Source organism: Penicillium brevicompactum, assembly GCF_028827555.1.
Source record: "Penicillium brevicompactum strain IBT 35665 chromosome Unknown utg000009l_segment0_segment0, whole genome shotgun sequence".
Taxonomy (NCBI): Eukaryota; Fungi; Ascomycota; class Eurotiomycetes; order Eurotiales; family Aspergillaceae; genus Penicillium; species Penicillium brevicompactum.
The window spans coordinates 875,154-900,438 of NW_026623212.1; the positions used below are offsets into that span (position 1 = coordinate 875,154).

A 25,285-nucleotide genomic window follows, 5' to 3' on the forward strand; every position below is an offset into this window, starting at 1 on the left:
TCGAACACGGGGTGACCCGTACCCGTATAGTCTTGGTGTGTACTTCGCTGTCTAGTGAATTAAATTGATCATATATTGCCCCTCAGGTGAATGGTTGTAGTGCTTGGAAATCCACAAATGTTTGTGTCTCCTAAACCTCCGCCGGTATGGAGGAACCGACAGCCTACGGGCCCTCAATTGTTTGTCTCCGTGGCGTGTGTCTAGAACCTGCAGCCACCATGCAACTTCGATATTGAACGTGCTACTTCCACCCCTTTTCTTTTCTGTTTGACACTACCCCCACTTGAGCTGGTTGCTCATTGCTTTTTTCTTCCTATGCACTATAGGAGACGTTGTCACTAGCAGGGACTAGCTAGGATTTAGGCGCCGTTGGAAATCTCATACATAGATTATTGCAAAGGAATGCGGCGGGGTCGCTCCACTCAGGCCTCAAGCAAGACATTGATATTCGTAAGCGCAGAATTTTTGTTTGCTCTTCGTGTAATTTTCCCGTTTGCGAGGTTTCCCAAGGGGCGCTTGTGCGAGGTGGCCGTTTGGCTATGCCTAGCGCTGTGTTCAATGACGTACGTGTTATCAGAGTATATGCTGGATAAGGACTTTATCACGACATTAAGTTGATGTTGTGGTATTCCGTAGAGCAACCTATCGTCCAATGGTTGTGGGTGGTGCAGCAAACTTGGAACTGTTAACATGCAATTTTCATGCAGTCTCTGTCTACTACGGAACAGTGTTATCATTGAATGGCGTGTCTTCAGCGAGATGCTCTAATATACACAAGTTGGGTATGCCTGTAATCCCTAAACCTTGGAAGTGCTCTGCGATCTACTTTGACGACGAAGTTCTGATAATTTGCTACTTGTGTCTGTAATAAAAGTGTCGATGGAGATATCTTTAAGGTTTTCGTTGGGACAACACAACACTGAACAAGGCAGGCATTCAATAAGTATGCACACATTCATCCCACTGCCTCCCTGCAATAAAAGTCCCACAGGGACCTCAGAAGGCATCGATTCGAGCGACACCACAAAAGGTTTCATGGACAACATCACTCTGCTTCTTGACATTGCAGCCAGCCTCGCAGCCAAATACCCAGTCAAAGGCCACAGATATTGAACTCTCTTCCACGCATCGTTCAAACATAGCTAACGTCAAATATCAGATTCATCATCCTTGATCGAACATGAAGCTTGCCATTGATAATTGCATTTCAGGATTATGGCTTCATCGAGGGTCTTCCAAGCTACCCACCACATGGAACTTGTGGATGCTGCAAATGACAACCTTGGGATTCTCTGATGTCCCTTGCAATGACATTGAGAGGATCAGTAAATATCCATGTACATTCCAAGGTACCAGGGTTGATGCCTGGTCTCAAGAGTCATGTGTAGCCCGTGAATGCTGCGTCCACGGGTCCGAAGAGTTGCTTGCATAGGCTCAGTCCTAGAGGTGTCCCGATGGCAGCCAATCCTATGTACTCCTGTGCCAGATTCCTATCAATATCAATGCACCGGTGGCGATCCCGACATCTATAACTCTCGGGCCGGTATGCGGGACCTTGGAATTAGATATGACTATTGACGATGAACATTTCCGGAGATAGCTCTCAAGCTCCAAGCCCATGAATCCCGGTCAACCATCTTGGGAAATTCAATGGTGTCATCAACAAACATCGTAGACTGAATGAAACAAGTGGTTGCATTGTGTCAGATCCCGGCCCCGGGGGTCCATCCTTATCAGCACGACCAAGTGCCGTGGTTTCGTCAATCATGCACTCTATCAGAACTTGCAAGAATTTCTAGCGATGGATCTCCCGCCCTGATAGGTAAAGCCTTAGACAGACTTTGGCTCTGCGTGGTTTCATTGCCGGTTTCATTGTATGTGAAACTTCGATGTCGATCTTGAGTGCTCTTGAATGTAACCGAGGTGCAGTAAATGCCTCACATTAAGAGAGGCATGTGGACGCCCTTTTGTGAAGCTAGAGGTTTGAGTATCGATAGCATGATGTGCTTCTATGGGTGGCTGTTGTTTTTGCTGCCTTGCTGTTTAGTCTAGCCGAGGAAGGGGATCTATCGGTATACCAGTGATATCATACAGCGAGCTGCTTAATTTTCTTTAATCTGCTGTATGATCTAGTCTTATATAATACCGGGTTCTGCGATCTTATACGTATAGCCGTTCTGATAGACTCTAATGGATTTCGCTAGAAAAATGGAATCTATGCAGGAGTGGCAGACGGGACCGCCATTCTTGGGCGCTGACCATCCGGTGCCGAGTGAGTTGTTTCTCGTGGACGCTCTGGCAGGACTGGGCGCCACTCATCGGGATTATGGGGTGCTTCGAGCTGCTTCGGCTCATCATCACCCTCGTCTTCATCGTCGCTGGATGATTCCTCTCCGTGGCGGCCGTGGCGCTGAGTCTCGTCTCGGGACTTGCGCCTCTCGCGAGCTTGCTCCCTGTGTCGGGTGTCTAGATAAAACATCAGCGATTGACTTTTACGCCCAAAGCCTAGGTGCGTGGCTGGGTGGTAGGGTCTTACCTCTGATTTCCTGTGTCTTCACCGCGTAGAGCTGGATCTCCTCCTTACTCAACACCCTCAAGACAATCACGTAGTCTGACCTCTCCTCGAATCTCTCGTTGCCCGCTTCGAGGGCCTCAGGGTTCACTAAGCGTCGGTCGATCTTAGTCCAGCGGGCGCCTGGAGGGATGCCTTCTTTTGTGGCGTCCTTGAGAGGAGCTACTCCCTCCCTGACAGGATTCGGTTCTTCCGGGAAGGCTGGACGGGGCGCCTTCAGAATTCCCTTTGGAGGCACCGCCTCGGGTTCTTTGGGCGCAGCGGGCGGCTCAACCGCTACAACCCTCCGAGAGTCGTCTTTAGTTATATCATTCGGCGGCGACCGGCGGGGCTCGCTGGATGTGCCGTCTTCAAGGAGACGGTGGCGGGAGCGAGACCTGTGATATCCACGCGAGTGGTCCCGAGGCCTGCGATGCCGCGAGCGGTCACGGCCGTGGTCATGCTCGCTGTCAAAGGTATCGGTGCTACTGTTACCATAGCGAGGCTGGGCCGGTGCAGCAGCCTCTCGTCTATATTTTTGCAAGTCATCGTCGGAAGTCTCCGCGTCGTTGTGGTGTGTTCGACGTCGGGAACGAGAACGTCGTCGCCGACCGTGGCGATGGGCCTCCTCTGGATCCAGGTAGTTTTGGCTGTTCTTTTCAGCGCCTGGGGCTGCTGTCACCAGGTCCCTTGACGAGGTCTGTGTAGGGTCGGGGCCATGGCCATCACGATCATCATGACCACGTCTGTGCACGCGTCTTGACGGGCGGTGACGATCGAAATCTTCGACGTCGGAATAGCCACCGCCCAAAGCAGCGGTTCCAAGACCCATGGTGGCGAGAGGGGCGACGAGACCGCTGCTATCGTGCGGGTTTGGTGAGTGATCCGCATAACGGTGGCCTCGGTCGCTCTCATGGTGTCTGCGGTGACGGCGGTGGGAGCGCTCATGACGAGGGAGATACTCTTCGTCAGAATCGTGCGGCACGGCAACCAGGGCCTGGTCGTGAATTTCTTCTTTTGATCCATGCGTGTTGCGATGGTCGTGACTTTTGCGTGTTGAGCTTCGTTCCCGCTGATGTGGAATCTTGTCGAAGCCCCAGGAAGTAGGGGGAGGGCCGCGAGGACGTTCTTTGCGGGCCACCCACTGGGGACTGTCCTCCATCCCGGAGATACTCATCGGCCGATCAAGCGAGTATCTGGAGCTGCGGGTGCGAGGCTTGACCGGGTAGTCACGGTCGAATTGTTCGCGAGGTGTTGTATAAGAGTAAGCATCGAAGTCATCAATGTCGTCGCCTTTTCTCAATCCGTCGTAAGCTGGGTGACGTCTTGAATAGGATGGCGGGTGGTGTCTAGATGAGCTGTGGGCTGTGCGATGTTTCCCATCGTCTCGCGGGTCACGTCGTCCATGGTCACTGGCGTAATCGGTGCTGTATAGCCGGCGGTGTGCGGGGTGTCGAGGCGAAGCAGTCACTACATGAGGCTCTGACGCCGAAGGAAGAGGACTTGGAGAGCGCCGTTGGATGGAATGTTGCACGGGGGAGAGATGATGGCGAGATGTGTCAGGTGCCACTCGGCGTACGTGGGGTGTGAATTCCGCAGCGGAGGCTGTGTTGCTTCTGTGCCTGGTGGGCTGGACGCTGTACTCGGTTCGTTTCTTGGCGGATGCAGTCGCATCATGAACACGATGGGTCGAAACAGGGTGGGCCTCGAGCGTCGATGCCCGCGCTGGACGATACCCGTAGGCACTGGCGTAGCCCGTGTCGGAGGGGTAATCGTCATAATTGTGGCGCCGAGGGGCATCATAAGGATCGTAGGAGGATCCCGTCTGAACCGTGCCGGTCGATGCCCGCATCGGATCAATCAAAGTGTGCCGTCCACGGCTGGGGGAGAGATAGCGATGGCTTGACATGGTGGCGGTTTTGTGTAGAATTGAGGGTATAGACGGTCCGGCGGCCGCTGGATTCGGCCTGGTAGTGATTCTGAGGGCCGATATCACTCGGTCAACTTCTCCGGTCGGCGTCAGAGAAGATTGAGGATCAGGGGTACCGAGTTGGGCTGCAGTTTGTTGATTTCTTGTAGCAATGCCCAACAGCGACTGAAGGGAAAAGGAGGGAATTAAGGCCCACGAAATTGGAGGACGCTAATTTGCGACACGAGTCCCATCCAGTGGAGCCCAATAATTGCCCAACACACAAGCTTGGACGAGGAGTCGAAATCGGTGAATAGGAGAGAGAAGAAAAGTTGCCAAACAATGACGCAGATCGAAGTGGATTGATGACAAAACCCCGCCGTTAGCTTTAGTTTCTTTGTCTACTCCGTACACAACTCAAAGACTCTACTCGAATCCACGAGTATTCAACACTATCAACACTATACAGATCAAACTTCAGATCGAAGTGATCATCAACTTATGTACCGCGGATCACTGAGGGCCGGAAACTGGGGCCGCTTGAAACCCATGGATTGGAATTTAACCATGAAACGTCCCCTTCTGACACTGTGAGGCTCTCTGAATCCACTTCTGCCGTTTCGCCCGGAACCCGGGCAAACTCTCGGAGATGAGGTCATACTGTCAGTCGTACTCGGGTACTATTTTACTGTATGGCTATTGATTTGAACTTTCCCTTCGTCAATGGGATATATCTTTCTCTCTCATATTGATCCCGAGGTCTAATTGGAATATTTGGACTTCTAATCTTGGGAAATTCTGGTCCAGAGAGGCTTTCAGGTGAACAATGGCTCAGAGCTAGATACTACTTCCGCAAATGGCCCAATCGTCCGGTGTAGGGTTATAGACCATGAGTACTTCATAATGACGCTATGTCATGGAAACTTCGGCTTTGTTATGCTCAAGCTTGGAAGACTACTGATCGCAGCTTGTATACCTAAAGGAGGTCGAGTAGAAGGCGCTCGGTCACCCGTTAAGACATTTCTTGTCAATCTCCGAGGGACTTTACATGGGCTAGATCACCATGTGCGTCATGAACGTCATTGCACACAAAGAATCGATAATGAAAACAGAAACAAAAACACAGAGAAGGGAACCAGAAGCATTGACAGGTCAAAATGAACCTTCACGGACTTGGAACAAAGGGCAAAATACACCCGTGACCACGCCGCTCGTCTCCACCATTCTTCGACGTCAACGAACCCCATTCTAGAAAACCTACTGACTTCTAGACATCTCTTTCGCCCGCCAACTCATCGACCTTAGGCAGAAAACAGCGGCGTTCTCCGATCGTGGCTCATTTCCACCCCTCTGGTTCACCCTCGCACCCGCCAGAGGCTTAGACCCAGACGCCCGAGCCGAGGTACACAGGCACGCCAAAGACGATTATCGCATTCATATTATCGGAAATAGACGCCCAATCTCGCCTATTCCATGTACCACAATAATCTCTTCTGGCAGCCTTGAAACATGATCCGGTCGGCCTCATGGCAGGCGAGCAACACTCGACATCGACATCGACATCTTTAGGCTAGCAATGGCAACCAAAGCATCTGGATCTTCGTAGTCCAAGTGCAATTGGGTATTTTCCCACTGCCCCGGTGTGTGTTGTTCATCTCAATGGCGGAGCCGGGCCCGGGTCACGGGTGAATGTAGGTATGAACAGCCAAGTGTCGCTGGCTCTGGCTCTGGCTGGTTGGTCTATGCTGCAACGCACCAATTCTGGAGTGCTTTTTGTTCTTGCTTTTTCGATCTGTCTCCCATTGGATGTTTGAGTCCTGGGGGTGAGGGCTCGACTTGGGCTTGCTGTTCGGGTTGTGGCTGATCATCGGGTTCAGAATTCGACCTCGCTTTTCTATTTGATGCGCTTGATGATGGGTGCCCTGGTTCTGGAGGCCTGTGTATCAACAACTGGATATAAAAGGGGCGGTTTTCGATATTCTGACACCCTAGAATCAGACTTCGAGCTTGATATATCACGAACAGCTTTTATATATAGACGAACACTCCTCGAGCTCTATCAAACCAGCTGTTTCAAGATCACAGCATCTACGAGTCGTCCTCTAGACCTGCCAATTGATCCATCGCCGCATCAATTCACCATGTCCACACACGCTTTCCTCACTGAGACCGACGGTCTTCCATCTGACTGGTCCACTATCTACTCCGAGTGCTCTTACAACCACCAGGACCTGAGACCCTCCCTCATGTCCCGCTCTCTGTCGGTTCTATACATGGCGAAAACTGTGGCTACCTTCACGCCCACCGAGACCCTGTCGACGGGTGCCCCAAAAATGGCAGCAGGCTGGTGGACGTGCTGCAGTTGCAAGCAGATGGTGAACCCCAACTTGGCACCGGAGTCACGATGCCCCTGCTGTTCGCATACCCGTTGCGGAACTTGCAGAAGCGAAAATGTTCAGTGATCTGAGGATATTCGCGTAGACAAGTGCCATATTATCACGTTTCTTGCCAGTGCATCTGGTGTCTCTCTTCTTTCACGCCTTTTCCTTTCTTTGCCCAGATTCTTTTGGTTGCTTATTCATGTTCTCATTGCATTTTCGGGATTTTTCTTTCGTGTAGATGGATGTGCTTTGGGGTCAATTTGGGAGTTCTCGCGGCATCTTAGCGATCATTCTATGGTAGACATTTTGCTAGACTGCCCACGCTGAGCAGACCTCGGGATTTAAATTTTACTTGCAGTGTACACAGTTGAGAATTGGATTGTTCAGGCTATCTCTGCTTTCACGCCTTCCTGGGGCCTTGAGGTATTTTCTGGGTATATTTAGTTGTGGCCTCTCCAAGGTTGGAAATCGACTGCATTAGGTATTCGCCAATGTATGGCCCTTGGAGGACTGTCAGTGATTCCAAGGTTCTCTTCTAACCTTGAAATGGTTTTTGGTCTCATGTGCCCTGGCATCCAGGCTAATCCACTTCAAATTCAGTCCACCGTTCGTCTATAGCGTCAGCGTGCCATGTACCCCGGTGATCACTTCGCTGTAGGAGACAAAAGAAAGATTAGGGACACATTGACACATGACATTCCAGTGTAGGTGATATGCCAAGACCGGAACCACCTACGCAATGACAATATTCAGCCCTACGCTGGATCGGCCCGTTGGAATGTGACTAGTCCTATCATGCCAGTGAGAAAATCCAATAGTGTACAAAGTGGATACGTTTGGCATTAATTATATCGTTATCCAATGCACGAGACACAGTACGGAGTAAAGTGCCCTTGAAATATTCCTCGAATCATCAATGGGTATTTTTCCTTCGCTGGCTACGCCCCGAATGTGGGGGGTCCGAAATGGCCCCATTCCCGGGCGGGACCAGTCCAGCCTCCTGCTTCAAGCGGGTTACAACGGGGCCGAGGGCGTAGTGGCTTTCCATGCTGCTATGATCGGCGCATGGGCTCTGTTTTATCGGTAGGAGCCAATCGAGTACACTGCGCCCCATGACTTGCTGGAGGTTCTTGAATGGAGAGCCCAGGTCGAATGGGTTCTCGCCCGGTAGGGTGTGGAGTATGGCAAACACGTGGCGCTCGCCGGCGGAGGGGTTTGTGGCTTGCGGTTGGCTTGCGGTTGATGTCTCCGGTGGATATGAGACCATACGGAATGTTGGAGCCCAGGGGGACTGGGTATCCCAGAGACGATCGAGAAGATACTCGGGCACACGGATGGCAAGGGTCCAGACTGCGGTGCGCCGATTGAGGTTCTCGATTGTTGTGATGTTAAATATGCCCATTTGCAACGAACTCAGAGTCATTCCAGCTGTGAAAAAGGCGAAGAGTGCGCTCCTAGTGATTGTTTAGTGTCAAGCAGATATCAACATGATGCAGAGTACTCACAGTCCAATACAGACGCACCAATATGCGTTTGCTCCCCGGTCTGAAAGAAGTTAGCAACAGGTTGACACAACAGTATGTAAGCTCTGCAGATCAGTTGAACTCACGTTTCTTCGAATCTCTGCAGTGAAATAAGCAGACACTATGAGCGCGAAAGTGCAGTATATACAGGTGTACACCACAAATTGAATAAAGAACTTGAACGACGTCTCCGACACCACACCTCCAACCCTGCTACCTGTTAGCACAGATCAGTCAATTCCAAAGACTCAAATCATACCAGGGACAAAAGTGGTCCATCTTGCGCACACAGCGGCCCAGCTCCCGGCAGTGGTGCGCCCTATCTGTCTTGTATTGGCAGCAAGTGGAGCACCAAAGAGGCCGACCGTCCTCCTGGCACACAAAGACATCTTTGGTATAAAAGCTCTCCAGATCCAGCTCCAATGAAGCTTCCGCGCCTCCAGAAACGGGACCCAAGCCCCTTTCCACGTCAGTCTCCGACTGAGTCGTCTTCTCCTGGTCGGCTTTCCGCGCGCTCCTCCGATGGCGCCTCCGGTGCGACTTCTTCGACTTCTTCTCGTTTTCATTACTTTCATCATCCTGCAGCTTCTGTTCGCCGAGGGGAAGATATCCAGGGTTCCAAAGGACGTGGTAATAAAGATGCAGGTATGTGACAACCATGGGGATTAAAAGGATATAATAGACGGTAAGGATCGCAGCGCCAGCGCCGACTCGAGGGTTTCGGTGATAGGAAGGTAATGGATGAATTAAATAGTCGACTGTGCATACTGCGTTAGTTCTCTGGATTCCGCAAATCTCCAGGCACAGCAATCAGCCGCGGTACTCACTGCACAAGGGTTTCGTGACCGCGTAAGAAGCGTAGACCACGGCGCCGAGTAACACGGGTGGGATCAGCCTGGATACAGCGACATTGACGCGCTTTTGCGCCGCGGGGGACGCCATATGGAGTCAAAGATAGGATATGAAATGCATGGATATAGTAAGAGGATCAAGGAACATGTCGCATAAGGCAGCCGAGTCAAACAGTGCAAACCTGACGTAATCTCTCGAACCCGTGGGTTTGCTCCGATGCGCCCATGGATCGGGGGACATCAGGGGAACACCTGTTGCCCTAATTGATGCAGCTAGTTTGTTATTTTTTGATAATTTCGTTTCAGATATAACGAGCCTTGTCAGGCCTTATTCCACGTTTCGTTGACCTCAGCTGCGACCGTCCCCGACATCCAAAATTGTTCTAGCGGATCACCTCATACGGAGTACGGAGTACTCTCTATTTAGATACTACAGTTGTAATCGGTAGAAAATGGTATTTGAAATAGCACATGGCGTGGAATGGGAGAGAAAAAAATAAATTAGAAATCAGCCTTGGGGTTTCACAGCATCTCGTAATTCTGTATTTGTCAATACCTAAACCAAATTGTCGATGAAAATGATTCCACATCGTCATATTCGAAGGTCAGAATGTGAGCCTGGGTGACTTAGGCAACAGAAGGCTGGGCGGGTGACCTAACTTCGCGATGACTCTTCATTTCTGTTTTGGCGCAACAGCTGCCTGGAAATTCAGAAAAGAGTGGAGTATATCGGACGCCTGGGAAACCAATTGACGGACACGATCTGGTGCAAGGCATCAACCGCGCCAGAGGAATCCGAGGATGTGACGAGGTTGACCGTTTCTTCGGTTGCCCCGAACCCGCCAGATTGTACCGAAAGTCATACATTTCCCCGGGTAAGCCAGCGCAGTAGAGACGGTGAGATTATTTGCTTAGCCCTGATAGTGGGGGCGCCCGTTGAGTCAAAACGCCCGCTCTTCAGTGTGTCATTTCACATTCTAGGCGCAGGTCGATATGCCTGGGGCAAGAGAGAGCCCGGGGCCACAGCTCGGGCGACCCATCTCCCCGGACGATGTGCAACTAAGCAGCTCTCACTCGCCCAGTGGGCCCAATAGCCCAATACTGACCCGGGCAAAGAATTTGGCCTTACCAAATACGGTTTCCGCGCAAGGCAGACGGGGCTGTTGGCTATGTCCTAACAGAGCGCTGCCTTGTCTTTCTGGTCAACTCTTCTACTCTGTCTCTTGTAATCTTCAGATTAAATAGCCTCGTTGATCCCCCGTGTTTAAAAATCTAATTCATCCTTCAACTCAATTCCATCTGATCAGTACAGCTCGCGCAACCCGAGACTAGACATACATCCTACATCTATACAGCTCGCCGCGCCTTTCACACCTGCAACCTCACCTCATTGCCTCTGACTCTGTCTTTGATATCAAATCATCTTATACACAACATCTACTACACAAAAACAATGGGTTGTCTCTGGTACTGCTGCCGCTGCAACTTCGGCCCTCACAACCTAGCACTCCACGAAGCCTGCATTCAGTGCGGAGTGGCTCGCTGCAATCGCTGCACTCAAGAGAAGATCTCTGACAACATGGCCGTCCACTCCCACTCTCACACCTGCGACATCACATCACCATATCCCGCCGCTGTCCCCATGAGCCCACCTGCCTCTCCAACCTTCAAGCCCACAACGATGTCTATAGTTGTACCGGAGCTTCCACGGGTGATGGCACTCCCACGACCAGAGCACACAGGCGTCTCGTCGGGCTCACTAGGCGGAACACGGACACACGGCGGTACTCACATGTACATTTGCTGCAAATGTCAAGACGGCCCCAAGATCTATGAGGTCCAGCCTCAGTGTGTAATGTGCAATCACACGGCTTGTGGCAGCTGCGCCTACATCAAGTGAGATTCTTATTGATCGGTCTCGCCGGCCGAGACTGAATATTACGAGCGAAATGGTAAGCTCTCTCTCTCTGATTCTCACTCAGCATTGTTCCTGCAGCTGACGCTTCGGCATAGTGAATTCGAACTGTCTTTTTACTGTGTTTTTAATTGTGCTTTCATTTGGCTGGATTTGAGATCTGATTTATGCGAAGCGATGGGTCATGAGCATATATCCTGGTGTATTATTTTTGCATTTTTTTGTCGCATTGTTGTTGCATCAAGACTAGAAAGAGTGTATACTTGTTGTTCCCGATTTAGTTTAGTGCGGGTATGAGGTCAGCGGGGGCCGGTTCCCTCATGGCAGTCTGCCTTGTCCAATTTCACTTTTGAACTATTCCTTCACTTTGGTTAGTAGTTTTAAGACTGTCCGCTTTCAATCTGAATCATTTCAGTGGGTTTCTCTCTGTTTTCGGTGCCCGACTGCGCCATGTAAAGAGTCATCGAACTCCTGATCTTCCATGCAGCAAACCCTGTCCGAGCCTCAGTCCGGGCAATCGTGAAATCCATGTATTCCACTTGAACCGGCCATGACTGGCTGGAATTATTTGCGGCTCGACTATTAAAGGTGCCCGGGGTGGGCTCTGAGTGGATGTTGCATATCATAATTTACCAGCCAAGGTGTTAGTGCAGAAACCTGCGCCCGGGCGCTGTCAAGCCTGTTGCTCCTTTGCCCGTTTACCGCTCCTTTGCCTGGCATCTGCAGCAAACAGCCCTACGGCTCATAGTAAAGAAGCGGTCTTGGCTTCGTAGATTTGGCGGAGACTCCGTGCATCTACGCTCTTTCTCCGCTCTTGGTCTCGTATACTTCACTTCTTCGTAACGGGTATTTCCCCCAGAACTCAGCCTCAGGTATTGATGCGCATTATGCTACGTTGTGTTCTCTCTGACTATTTTTATTTTTGTCCTTTCTATTTTCCCCTCCATCTTCTTCCAACATGACACTTTCCAATGTTATCAACAATCACCCCCACTCTCCGAGGCTGTGCGTGGACTGTGCGCCCCGGAAGGGTTTGGCTTGGCTCTTCGGACCCTCTTCGCGCGCTTGTTTGGTCCGTCACTCTCCGCGGACTCTTCGACAATACTACGGCTTATTCTTGTCTGAAGTATGAACTACTGGATTCTCATCATCTCCACAACGGCAGAATGGCACCTGATATTCTCCGACTCTCTCGGGCGCACGGAATGTGACCCATCCGAGTTGACTAGTACAATTATGACTGACTTCCTCATGGCATACTCCGTACAGACCGGGGGAAACTACTTGAAAATAAACAAATGAGAGCACCAATAATCGAGAACCTGTCGGATTCTACTCCCTCGGATCCGCTATTGCGCCTCGCCCTGACTCACTCGTATCTCGCGGCATAGATCTATGATATCACCTTAGTTAGGATCAAAATGTCATCTGCGCAACCATGCCAAAATTACATCGAAGTTAATTATGAGCAAGAATATCTGAAAACTATATTCATCATGCTATTATTGGCATGCCAAAACCTCGGAATGTACCCTTGAAACGTCGAAGCAGTTGCACCAACTTACATTTGGCCCCCATTCTGACCCGGACTTCGCGCTATGTTTAGTAGCCGCCAGCCTTAGAGCCCACCCTTTTCTCGCTTTCGCTTTTCTCTCGATATTCACGGTAATTTCCACTTTGTGTTCTTTTAGTGTGCTGGATTTCTATTTTGGGTCTGGGCTCTTTCTTACCCCCCAAGGTTCCGGCCCCCAATCCTCAGCTAGTATATACCAACCTTGATGTGTACATGGTAGCTGAAATATGGGACCATCGGCAAACGTGGGCTGACGGGGAGATTAAATCATAGCCGTTGTGTAGCTGATGATCGAGCTTTCAAGACTTCCCTTGAATTTCGGTTTTTCGCGTTGGTTTCGGGAGTTGCTTTCCGATGTTGCCGCTATATATCCCTGGTTGGGTGAGTAGAGTTGCAGGGAAATTCCACCACATGTCCACGTGGAGATTAGCCCTAGAGTTTCCAAGGTTACAGGCATTTCAGGTTCAGAGGGCAGACTCCAAAGTTGCATCTTTTGCGATTTTCTACCTAGCTGCAAGAAATGTATATAGGGGTCTCGGGATGGGAAAAAAGTTGGATTGGATAAAACGAATACGTATTGAAAGAGCGCTAATAATATGTGCTGTGAAAGTCCACCAGAATTGTAATCGTACAATCGCATCCGGCAACACAGCCGGATGGAATTGGAAGGTTGTGATAGAAACGCCAGTTCGGCTAAAGATGCATAGGGCCAGGTCATGAAAGCCTGGAAACAAGCGACGACAAAGAAAATCGTCCAGTGATGGAGGGCAGGAAGCCACAGCGAGGACAGCCTGAGTCCCAAGCGATGGATGCAGTGTGATGATGTTTGTGAGGTATTGTTTTTCCCCCGACCAAAGAAAGAAATTTCGATGGCGGTGCTCACAGAACAAATGGAAGACAGCTCACCTTGCAAGACCCAAAAGTGTCTCAGGAATGAGGACGGGAGAGAGTTACAGGGATAAGACGCGCGACGGGTCTTGGAGGAAGCGCCTACGGTATGCGGCTATCTCTGAGGCCACAGTGTTGAAATCTTTCACCTTATCACGCCGGAGATCATTGATGATCTCCTTCAAACCAGCGAGATATGTTTCTTTTTCTTCTTCGGTTTGTCCCTCTCGGGCAGAACCCATTTGGATGAGGATCTTGTCGTCTGTCAAGGTTAATGGCTCTGTGGTCAGCATACGGACAGGGCAAATATATAGGTGTGGTATCGAGTTTGAAAACAAGCAAAGAGAGGGCGAAGGGCAATAGACGCAGGCAATGAGAGAAGGGGTATCAGAAGGAGGATGCACTGTGCAACCGAAGAAAAGTGATGGGACGAATGGGACGGGCAAGTTCAAGTATATCCAGGTGAACATAGGAGAGGAAGATGAATCAAATCAAACTTGATGACGCAAGCAAGACGTCGTGGGGTAGCTCGAAATCGAGATGGGATGTTGCATATTGTTCATGTCGACGCACCGCTTAAAGAGAGATCCCGAAGATGCTGAAACTCGCAAGATCGATCGTTGCAAACGCCCCCGGAAACTTCATATGGACATAAAGATTTCATCGAGTCGATGTTATGACTGTAAGTTAATGAGCGGTAGCCACTCGCAATATCTTCAGAGAAATTGGGGTGATAGCGATAGGCTTTGAAAGATCGAAGTGGACTAGTGTAGGGCGTGAACTTGTGTGCCGATTGCTTGGGTACGGGGTCTGCAGAGGAATTCTCGACCTATTTATGGATTAGTGCATGGCCGCTGTCGAATTTGAGAGCAAGGTAGTATTCATACGCCAAGATTCTCAGCCTGGAGATCCACCTGAGATGGTGCATCGGAGACCTGAGGGGCGGTCGTTAGTTCTGCAGTAGGTTGAGCTGCATCAAGTGAAGGCATCGAAGCTGCGATGCTGTCTACGGGATCGGGAGCTGGGCTGAAGGGAGGAGGGCTGTAGCTGGAGCCTTCGGACTGTGCGTCAGATTCAGGCTCCGGCGGCTCATACGCTTCAGACTCAACGGAAGATTCACGTTGTGACATATCGTCTGTGCGATCGCCGTTCACATTTGCAACCTTGGGCTGTGATTGTGGTGAAGATTCGATGTCCATGGGCTCAGCTACCGCAGGAACATCGACATGAACAGGAGAGGCGGGCACGGGAGAGCTGGAAGCATCATCCTCGTCTTCACTAGAATCCGAGCTCTCGCTGCTGCTGTCATCAGACTCCTCCATGACCGAGCCTTCGGAACCAGACTCAGACGAAGCCGAGGCAGGGGCAGTGTCCAAAGACGGGCTTTCATTAGTTTGAGCCGACGAAGGCTCTAGTGCGGGGGTTTGTGGCTTTGATGTAGGGCCGTCATGGGAAGCCATGGATACACCGGCATCGGAAACTCCGACGTCGGCTGAGCTTGATGGGGCACTTGTCGAAGCGCTGGAGTCGTCAGGAGTGTGAGGTGATTGGGTCTGGCTGGCAGCTAATTTGGACTTTCGACGAAGTTCCAGCTCTGCGATCCTACGTCGCATTTCCTGAATCTGCAGATCTTTCGATTGGATGTGACCTTGATCATTCAAGCTGGGAGTTGCCTGCGGAGTGGAGGTCGAAGCTCGTGTGCTTGATAAATGCCCCGAGGCTAGGGGGTTGGTGTTGGCCGAACTGACTAGGGGAGTCGCTTCCCGTTCTGAACCAGAATCCAATTCCATTTGATCATCCTCGTCGTCGCCGTAGAGAGACTCATCATCACTGATTGCAATGATAAGTTTGTCAGCAGGCTTGAAGCGATCGACGGTTGGGTTGAAATGTTTCTTTGAATTTGTGAATGGCTCGTCAAAATCAGACGCTAGAGGACGTTTGCGATGAATTGTCCGAGAGATCGGTGTGGAATCAGGAACAGCTTCCTCGGCCTGCTGCGAAGGCCCTGAAGACATGAGAAGCCCAGGAAGCCCAGCAGGGGCGTGGGATTCTGGAACAGGGGGTCGGACAGGTAGCGGATGATGAATAGCCGGCGCCGGAGCTTCTTGAGAGCTGGGCGATAGAGTTTCCTGCAGCTTTTGTTTGGTCTTGAGCAATGCTTTCTGTTTGAGTTCCTCGATTCGCTGCCTGGCTAACTCTGTCTGAGCTTTGCTTTTCTCTTTCGGAGGACGGGCTTCTGAGACAACGGGCGCAGAAGTGGTTCTATCGATAGGCGAAGGTTCCTTGGAAGCTACCTTGGCGGCTTTCTCAGCTAGCATCTGAGCGATGAGCTCTTTTCGCTCCATAGGTTTGGAGGACTTCGATCCAGGAGCCGCAGATACGGCAGTCTGAGAAGCAGGGATGTTTGCCTTCGATGAGCTCTGAGGTTCTTTGATGGAGGGCGACGACTTGTCGGGTTGAGTGATACTAGATGGACCCTCACGAGTCGAAACTGTGGAGTCGGAATCAAGGGTAACTTTGATACCCACTTCTTCGTAGAGGCGTTTCAAAACAACAGGGTTGATACCCTCTGCAGCCAGTTCCTTGTACCTAATTTGATGAGGAGCCAAGCTGAGTAAAGCGCCCTGGGCTTGAATGCGTAGCTGCGCTGCCGATTTCGTTGGTTTGGTCTGTGTGTCCACCGCGCGTTGAATGATACTAGGGTCTGCTGAGACAGAGAGAGGGGGGTTGTAGGCTGTTGTAAGTTAGTTTGGCGGGGTGAGCTGACTCGGACGTAAGATACGTACGTGATCCACTGCTCCTCCTAGAAGAGCGCCCACTGGAGGACATGGTCTCTCCTTCTTCCAAGTCTGAGTATTGCCGTGAAGGTTTGCGACTCGACTTCAGTGGCTTTTCGTTCACTGGCTCACTGACTTCTCCCTCCTCACGACTGGGCGGTGCTCGAATTGGTATCCTTTTAGACTGTGGCGGTTTGACGAATGTTGACTTAAATTGTTGTTGAGTGGTTTGTTGCGGCAAAGGTGCGGCGGAGGACGGAGGTGGGATGGGCATCGGGGGAAATCCCATTGAGGCGAGATGCATGGGGGAAAAATTAGGCGGGAATTGCGAGGAATCGAACTGATTGAAGAATGGAAACTGAGGTGGGAAGAACGCTGCTGGATTCAGACCATCACTGGAAGCTGGCATGCGTGAATTCGCGTCCACACTGCTCATGTTATGATCAAATGGCGCGCCATGATTCTGCTGGTTATTGACCGCCGAATACTCCTGGGGGATCGAGAAATTCTGGGGCATCATCGCGGGATAAGCGGGCGGCCATTGCTGGTTGTAGTTGGGAGCGCCTCCAAAGGAGGGAGGTGGTTGCTCAGACATGACGTGAAACCCGAATTTAAAGCGCGTTCAAGGAATGATAGTTCTTGTGTCGAATGTTTGATTCTAGGTATCGAGGCTCATTATGGGGTGTGAGTGCCAAAGTGATGTCGCGCAAGACCAAAACCGAGGCTTGACTGTGTCGACGGCTTTCCGAGAGACTTGACGTCAACTTGAAACAAGACTCAGATTTACCAAAACTTAGTGATCGTTCGGATTTAGGCCTATAAGATCAAAGATGAAGACCCGAAAAAAAGGGATGAGGATCATAGGCAGGTGAAGGTGGACTGGACCGAGCTAGTCTAAGCGCCTTCGTCAAAAATGATCGAATTATTCACGTGACATATGCACGGACCACATGCTATCGGCGGGCGCCCGAGGAACGCAGGGTAAACAAACATCATTGCGGAGAACCATTGGGATAACCTCTCTCTTCCCACTTTTTGCCAACGAAGAAACAATCCTAATACTTCTCTTTTTCACCTGTGTGGCATTGATCACCGTTCTTTTCTACTCACAGCAATTCTATCGAAAGTGTGCAGCTTTTGGTATGATCACAACTGCCGCGCTGAAATAATGTCCCATTGAACACACGTCATGCTGCCCTCTCAATTAAATGGCTCGCCCAAGCGTGCGAGTCTATTCGCGCGCCCACCATCCTCGCAAGGGAATTCCTCACCACACGGCAGACCGAAATCTGCCATCATCACACCCTCAAATGGATTAGAATCTGCAAGAGGCCATCTGCGGAATACCTCCGTTTCCCAGCTGTCGCCAACATTTTCCCCGGGTGGAAATCGAGAGCGATCGAACTCAGCAAAGAACAGTCCTTCGTCTGGCACTTTTGCTCCGAGCTTCATTAAAACAGAAGAGCTCCGACGCGGAGCTGATCAGATTCGGGGGATAGAGGGAGAGAACGACTTCTCAGGGAACAAATACGTGTGGCTACGAGATCCCGAGAATGCCTTCATCCGCGGTTTGGTTCTGGAGGAGTTGGAAGGGGATCGCCTGCTGGTGCAGAGTGACGATGGTGATGTAGGATAGCCATCCATTGCTACGTGCGGCAGGAATGAAGTAGCTGACCATACACCAGCAACGAGAAGTCGATGCAGACCAGGTGGACAAGGTCAATCCTGCAAAATTCGACAAAGCAGATGATATGGCGGAGTTGACACACCTGAACGAGGCATCGGTGGTGCATAACCTGCACACTAGATACCAATCTGATCTGATCTATGTTGGTTGAATTGACATTGAAAAGCGAGATATCTGCGGCTAACCTTGTGGAATGACAGACGTACTCCGGACTCTTCTTGGTCACAATCAACCCATATTGCCCATTGCCCATCTATACAAACGAATACATTAAGATGTACAAAGGCCGCGGCAGAGAGGAGACGAGACCCCATATTTATGCGATGGCAGATGAGGCCTTCCGGAATCTCGTTGAAGAGGGTCAGAATCAGAGCATCCTCGTTACTGGAGAGTCAGGTGCGGGTAAAACCGAGAACACCAAGAAGGTAATCCAGTATCTCGCAGCCGTCGCCACCTCAGATACGCCATACGCCAGATCTGGATCAAAGCAAATCACAGGTCTTTCGCAACAGATCCTCCGAGCCAATCCTATCCTCGAAGCATTCGGCAATGCGCAAACCGTCAGAAACCATAATTCTTCTCGATTCGGAAAATTCATTCGCATTGAGTTCTCAAGATCAGGTCAAATCTCGGGTGCTTGGATTGATTGGTATCTCCTCGAGAAGTCTCGGGTGGTCAAACCTAACGCCAATGAAAGAAACTACCACGTTTTCTACCAGCTTCTGCAGGGAGCAGACGACGCCACGCGGCAAAAGCTTCTTCTCTCGGACCTGCAAATCGAAGACTTCGCCTATACAAGAGACGGAAATGATACAATTGTTGGCGTATCAGACCAGGATGAGTGGAACTCACTCATCGAAGCTTTCCACGTCATGAACTTCGATGAAGAGGACCAGCTTTGTATTCTGGGAACCATCGCTGCCGTTTTACATCTGGGTAACGTGACAGTTGCCAAGGCGAGCGTAAGGGCTGACCAGGCGGCCTTGGCGCCAGAGGGCTATGCCAGCATGGAGAAAGCTTGTCAGCTGCTGGGTATCGAAACTGAGTCCTTCGTCAAGGGCCTCTTACACCCCCGTGTGAAGGCTGGTCGTGAGTGGGTAGAGAAAGTGCAAACACCGGAGCAGGTCCGCATGGCTCTTGACGCTCTTTCCAAGGGTATTTATGAGCGTGGCTTTGGCAACCTTGTCTCCAGAATCAATGGTCAACTCGGTCGTTCGATGGCAAGTGATGACAATTACTTCATTGGAGTTCTCGATATTGCTGGATTCGAGATTTTCGACAACAACAGCTTTGAGCAGCTTTGCATCAACTACACCAACGAGAAGCTTCAGCAATTTTTCAACCACCACATGTTTGTTCTCGAGCAAGAAGAGTATGCCCGAGAGCAGATTGAATGGCAATTCATTGATTTCGGAAAGGACCTACAGCCAACGATTGATCTGATTGAGCTGACCAACCCGATTGGTATCTTCTCATGTCTGGATGAGGACTGCGTTATGCCAAAGGCCACGGACAAATCCTTCACCGAGAAGTTGCATGGACTTTGGGACCGCAAAACAGCAAAGTACCGCGCGTCGCGTCTGAGTCAAGGCTTCGTTCTTACCCACTATGCAGCGGAGGTGGAGTACACAACAAACGACTGGCTTGAAAAGAACAAAGACCCCTTGAACGATAATATCACCCGTCTTCTCGCCGACTCCAGCGCACCTCATGTCGCCCATCTGTTCTCCGACTGTGCCGAGGCCGAGGAGGATGCGGCTGGGCATCACCCTAGAAGCCGCGTTAAGAAGGGCCTGTTCCGCACTGTCGCGCAAAGACACAAGGAGCAGCTGTCCAGTTTGATGACCCAACTCCACTCCACTCATCCTCATTTCGTTCGCTGTATTCTGCCCAACCACAAGAAGCGACCAAAGATGTTGCACGCCCCATTGGTTCTCGATCAGCTGCGATGTAATGGTGTGCTGGAAGGTATTCGGATTGCCCGAACGGGATTTCCCAACCGCTTGCCCTTCGCGGAGTTCAGACAACGATACGAAGTGCTCTGCCAACATATGCCCAAGGGTTATCTTGAGGGCCAGAGTGTTGCCCGCATCATGCTAGAGAAACTCGGCATGGATCGAGCTTGGTACCGGGTCGGCCGCACCAAAGTGTTCTTTAGAGCCGGTGTTCTCGCTGATCTCGAAGAGAAACGTGATCAACTGATCCGCACAATCATGTCAAAGTTCCAGTCAGTTGCACGAGGATTTGTTCAGCGCCGCATCTCGAACAAGCGTCTCTATCGCGCCGAGGCAACGCGCATCATCCAGCAAAACTTCCACTCTTATCTCGAGCTCAACCGAAGCCCCTGGTGGCGCATGTTCTCCAGAATGAAGCCCTTGTTGGGTGATACCAGGAACGCGAAAGAAGTCAAAAAGCGCGACGACAAAATTCTGCAGCTGGAAGCTAAGATGAAACAAGATCTTTCCGACCGGCAGAAACTCGACGAGGAACGTCGTCGGACTGAACTCGAGATACAGAAAATCCAGCACACTTTGGAAAGTGAGCGTGCTCTTGCTTTGGACAAAGAGGAAATCTTCAAACGCCTCCAGGACCGCGAAATTGAGCTTGCCGAGAAACTTGCCGGTGCGATCGCCGACCAAGAGGGCCTCGAAGAACAACTCGATGACCTGATCGATGCCAAGAAGAAGATCGATGATCAGCTACAACTTCGGATCACTCAGCTCGAGCAGGCAGGGTTGATCATCCAGAAGTTGGAAGCGGACAACAATTCATTGCAAGCCCAGCTGAAAGATCTCGAGAGCAAGCTCTCCGAGACTGAAAACCAACTGTCTGGGAAGAACGAGCAAATCGGGGAAGTGGAACAAGAAGTCAAGATGCTCCAAAGCCACCTCAGTCTGAAGGATCGCAAGCTTGAAGATCTGGAAGCGAAATTGTTGAAGACCGATCAAGATTTGGATATCAAGCTGGCGAACACTTCCAAGGAGCTGGACAAGTCCAAGCAACAAGTTCGTGATGTCTCTGAGGAAAACAGAGTCATCCGAGACCAGCTCTCTGAATTGTCCGCCACCTCAACAGGCTATGAGGATCTCCTTCGGCGAAAGGAGAGTGAGATGGCTGTCCTTCGGAACGATGTCAACAGACACGAGGAGGAACGAGGAAGTATCGAGCAGGAAATGGGTGCTCTTTCAACTCGCCACGACAATATGCAATCTCGTCTTCGTGAGGTACAAGCGGAGAGAGATGCCATGCGTTCCGAGCAGGCACAGCTTCAACGTGAAGCCATGGACCTCAAGAGTCTCCTCGAAAACAAAAGATCCGAAGATGCGGAGGCTGGCGAGAGCAGGAAACTGCTTGAAGAACAAGTCCATGAGCTGAAGGGTCAGGTCTTCCAAGCCCAGGCAGATCTCAGCCGCGAGCGCCAATCCAGAGACGACGTTCAAATGCTCTCTGAACACAATCTCGCACAGGTGACGCAGAAGTTCGATACCCTGAACGAGGCCAAGATCACCATCGAGAAGGAAATGTACATCCAACAAGATAGCTTGCGCCGGGCCACCGAAGCGCGGATTGCAGCTGAGACCTCACGGAAAGAATTGCAAGGCGAACTCATCAAGCTTCGAGAGCGATTTACCGATGCCGAGACTGCCCGCATGAACACCGAGGCCGAACTCGAACGCAAGATCATGCAGCAGGCGGATGAGCGAATGGCAAGCTCGCGCAAAGACCTGGACGAAAAGGCGCGACAGCTGGAAGAAGTCGAAACAGAGCGATCCAGTCTCTCTGTCCGGATTCAAGAATTGTTGCACTCCATTTCCGAGTCCGAGAACTTCCGCATGCGCCACGACCAGCACAAAGAGCGACTCGAGCGAGAGCTTGTTACTCTCAGGGGCAGATTGAACGCATCTGAGAACGACAACAAGTCGCTGCTGACCAAGATCCAACAAAAGAACCTCGATATCGCCCGATCCAATTCAAAGGCCAGTGATAGTAACAGACTTCGCCTGACTACCCTCCAGAAAGAGAAGACCAGATTGGAAGAGGAAGCCAAGAAGCTGAGTCGTCAAGTAGAAGACTCACAGGTTATGATCACATCCTTGGAGAAGCAAAAGGAAAAGTTGTCCTTGAGCTTGGAAGACCTGAACCACGAGGTCAACCGTGAACATAAGACCAGTCGCAACGCCGAAAAGGCTGCTTCCACTGCAAACCTCCAACTCGCAGAGGCCAACCGCAAGCTTGAGACAGAACGGCAACTTCGCAACCAGGCTCAGGCCAATACCAGACAAACACAGGGTACCTTGGATGGAGCACACAAGGAGATTGAAGATCTCCATCGTCAATTGATATTGCTGCACAAGGTCTTCGAACCTGAAGCCTCGGAGCCCACGCAATCCTGGGAAGCTGTCCAGCCTCATCTCTCGAAGCAAGTCGACTTGGCTCAAGTCCTCGAAACTGTCCAGAATAAGCTGGGAGTCACCGAAGAAAAGTACGCACGAGCTGAGGGTCAACTTGCCGAGATGCGCCGACGTCACGCCGACGAGATGAAAGAGCTTGATACGAAGTATTCCACGTCCAAGCGAGCACTTCTTGAGGAGATTGATCAAAACGAGGTCAGCAACAACCGAACTCCGGCACACTTCAGGAAGAACTCCGAAAATGCCGCCAAGATGAAATCCAACCCTACGACTCCCAACCGACGCTACAATGTATTCGAAGGGGCAAACGATTCTGCTCGCTCGGATCGCACGGTAGACACGCAGGGATACTCTAGGCGTATGGATGCAGCTGCAGAACTCGAAGAGTTACAGAATAAGCTCCAAATGACCGAGATGCAGAACAAGCATCTTCAAAGTCAGATTGCTCGCTCCAATCCCACTGGGGATATCTGGCAAGATGACAGCCCCTCCATTCGTCGGATGCAGCTTCTCGAGCGGGAGAACGGTCGTTTGCATGACCAACTTGATGACTCTTCAAAGAAGGTCTCATCTCTCGAGCGTAGTATCCGCTCTGGAGAACTATCTCTGCGTGACGTTCAAGCTAAATCACACGAAGAGCTCTACGACCTCATCAACTCTCAAGAGCAGTCAAGGCGCTCACTCCTCAAGCTGCACAACGAGACTATGGCAGAATTCGGTGATGCCAAGAGCCACTTCGAGAAACTGAAGCGTGCGCGGGCCACTCTCGAGGTCGAACTCCGCGACGCTCGCTCGGAGGCCCAGGAACTCCAGGTTGGTAGGGAACAAGATGCTGTCAGTCGCAACCAACTCCTTCAAGAATTTTCCGATCTTCAGATCCGGCTGGATGCCGAGTCATCCCGATCAGCAGATCTTGAGTCCAGTCTCATGTTGTACAAGAGTCGCTCAGATGAATACTTCAACAAGCTTGAACAGGCTGAGATTGCGGTGATGAAGGCGTCGCGCGCAGAACAATTCGCCAAGTCTCAGGGCCAAGAAGCCGAAGAAACATGTGCCCAGATCATGTCTGAGCGTAAGGAGATGGATGCTCTCGTCGAGGATCTTCAGCGACACTCACAGTCCCTGGAAGCCCGCATGGAGGATCAGGCAGCAGAGCTTGAAGGCGCCTTGCAAGCCAAGCAGCGTCTACAGAACGAGCTCGAGGATTACCGCAACCAGCGCGCCATTGATCTCGAGGACAAGGAGACTTCCATGGAACAAACCAGACAGAAATACCAGCGCGAGTTCTCAACTCTCACCAACGAGCTTGAGATGGAGCGTGAGCGTGTACTGAACGGCCGTGGTGAGACTGCTCGTCTGCGTGAGGAGCTTGAGGATCTTCGCAGCAAATGGGATGATGAGGTTCTCAACAGCTCGACATGGGCCAAGGAGAAATCCCGCATGGAGGTCGTCCTTCAAGATGTGAACAACTCCCGCGACGAGGCTGTCAACGCGCACAATGAAGCCCAGAGCAAGGTTGTTTCCTTGCTGTCTCAGGTTCGCACCCTCCGCACTTCCGTTGAAGATGTCCAAGCCGAACGTGATCTCCTCCTGAAGGACAAGAAGATGTTGGAGGGCCGATTGGCCGAAGCTGGCGAGCGCCTCGAAGATCTCGCCAAGGGCGAAAGCCCATCTATGCGCAATGCTGCCAGCATGGACCGTGAACTTCTTGAACTCAAGTCCAGAATCGCACAGCAAGAGGATGTGTCTGCTGCTGCTGTTGGCAAAATGCGTCGCGCGGACGCTTTGGCTACCGAGATGCAGAAAGAAATCACCGCCGAGCGCGAAGCCAATGCCCAACTGTTCAAGGACAAGGCCGCTGTTGAGAAGTCGCTGAAGGAGGCTCAGCTTCGGTGTGTTGACTTGGAGACCAAGAGCTACTCTTCCGGCAGCCAGGATGTTCGCTTCCTGCACAAGCGAATCAAGGAGGTCAGTACACAAGCTTGAAACCTTGATCACGAGTGGCAAAACTGACAATTACATCTATAGCTCGAAACCCATCTTGAAGACCAGGAGAGCAAATACAGCACCGAGCAACGCTCTCTTCGCAATGTTGACCGCACCGTTAAGGATCTTCAATCCCAAATTGATCGCCGTGATAAGATGAACGCCCAGCTTAACGACGATGTCAACCGTGCGCGGGACAAGATTGAACGTCTCCTTCGCAATATCGAGGAGATTCAGCACAACGACTCTGATGCACAGCTTCTGGCCCGCCGCGCTGAGCGCGAGCTCCGCGAAGAACGCGAGAAAGCACTGCGTCTAGAGCGTGAACTCGAAGGCTGGAGGGGCCTGCGTAATGAGCGAGGCAGTGTCATTGGACGTACCCCCGTCCACAACTTCAGTGACGCTGGGAGCCGTCGTGGAAGCGCGGTCTATGGATCTAATGATACTCCCCAACGGCATCCTAGCAACACCAAGGGCTTCCTGTGAGCGGGAAATCATGCTACACCCACCTGGGTAGCTGACCATCGCTGAATTTTGACCAATAATTTCGTGTTATGTTTTTGTTTTTGTTTCACCGGCGTCTATTTGCATCGGGAAAGGGGATGGTTTCATGATTCGTGAAGGCCTGGTTGTTGATATTGTTTTCGACAGGCCATGTCTATCCCGTTAGTTCTGCTTACTGTTCGGCGTTGATGCTGGGGATGTACTCTGCTTTGTGCTTTTGACCAATATGTATACTTCTCGGGTGGTCTAAGTCATCTAGAACGCTGGAATGTAATAACCTCACCAATACATATGGTGCTTTCAAGTTTCTTGTCCTAATCTATACAGT

The 25,285-nt window shown here is 51.1% G+C and overlaps 6 protein-coding genes across 6 annotated transcripts; 3 read left to right on the top strand and 3 right to left on the bottom strand.

The window, feature by feature from the left end:
• Window positions 1–2,215: 2,215 nt before the first annotated feature.
• On the bottom strand, window positions 2,216–4,460 carry N7506_011778 (uncharacterized protein; the record flags this gene model as incomplete). Its single annotated transcript, XM_056961069.1, has 2 exons — window positions 2,216–2,466; window positions 2,537–4,460. 2 exons carry the CDS (start codon window positions 4,458–4,460, stop codon window positions 2,216–2,218), a joined length of 2,175 nt encoding a protein of 724 aa, XP_056805603.1.
• A 2,141-nt stretch (window positions 4,461–6,601) lies between these two features.
• N7506_011779 (uncharacterized protein) lies at window positions 6,602–6,922 on the top strand (the record flags this gene model as incomplete). The annotated part of the gene is made up of 1 exon (XM_056961070.1): window positions 6,602–6,922. One exon carries the CDS (start codon window positions 6,602–6,604, stop codon window positions 6,920–6,922), a length of 321 nt encoding a protein of 106 aa, XP_056805604.1.
• Window positions 6,923–7,754: 832 nt separating this feature from the next.
• Window positions 7,755–9,306, bottom strand: N7506_011780 (DHHC family palmitoyltransferase; the record flags this gene model as incomplete). The annotated part of the gene is made up of 5 exons (XM_056961071.1): window positions 7,755–8,295; window positions 8,361–8,386; window positions 8,451–8,574; window positions 8,624–9,122; window positions 9,192–9,306. 5 exons carry the CDS (start codon window positions 9,304–9,306, stop codon window positions 7,755–7,757), a joined length of 1,305 nt encoding a protein of 434 aa, XP_056805605.1.
• Window positions 9,307–10,668: 1,362 nt separating this feature from the next.
• Window positions 10,669–11,115, top strand: N7506_011781 (uncharacterized protein; the record flags this gene model as incomplete). The annotated part of the gene is made up of 1 exon (XM_056961072.1): window positions 10,669–11,115. The coding sequence occupies one exon, from the start codon at window positions 10,669–10,671 to the stop codon at window positions 11,113–11,115; it is 447 nt and encodes a 148-aa protein (XP_056805606.1).
• Window positions 11,116–13,653: 2,538 nt separating this feature from the next.
• On the bottom strand, window positions 13,654–16,963 carry N7506_011782 (uncharacterized protein; the record flags this gene model as incomplete). The annotated part of the gene is made up of 4 exons (XM_056961073.1): window positions 13,654–13,853; window positions 14,165–14,420; window positions 14,479–16,325; window positions 16,378–16,963. The coding sequence occupies 4 exons, from the start codon at window positions 16,961–16,963 to the stop codon at window positions 13,654–13,656; spliced, it is 2,889 nt and encodes a 962-aa protein (XP_056805607.1).
• A 594-nt stretch (window positions 16,964–17,557) lies between these two features.
• Window positions 17,558–24,939, top strand: N7506_011783 (type II myosin; the record flags this gene model as incomplete). Its single annotated transcript, XM_056961074.1, has 4 exons — window positions 17,558–17,995; window positions 18,054–18,197; window positions 18,256–24,435; window positions 24,496–24,939. 4 exons carry the CDS (start codon window positions 17,558–17,560, stop codon window positions 24,937–24,939), a joined length of 7,206 nt encoding a protein of 2,401 aa, XP_056805608.1.
• Window positions 24,940–25,285: the final 346 nt, after the last annotated feature.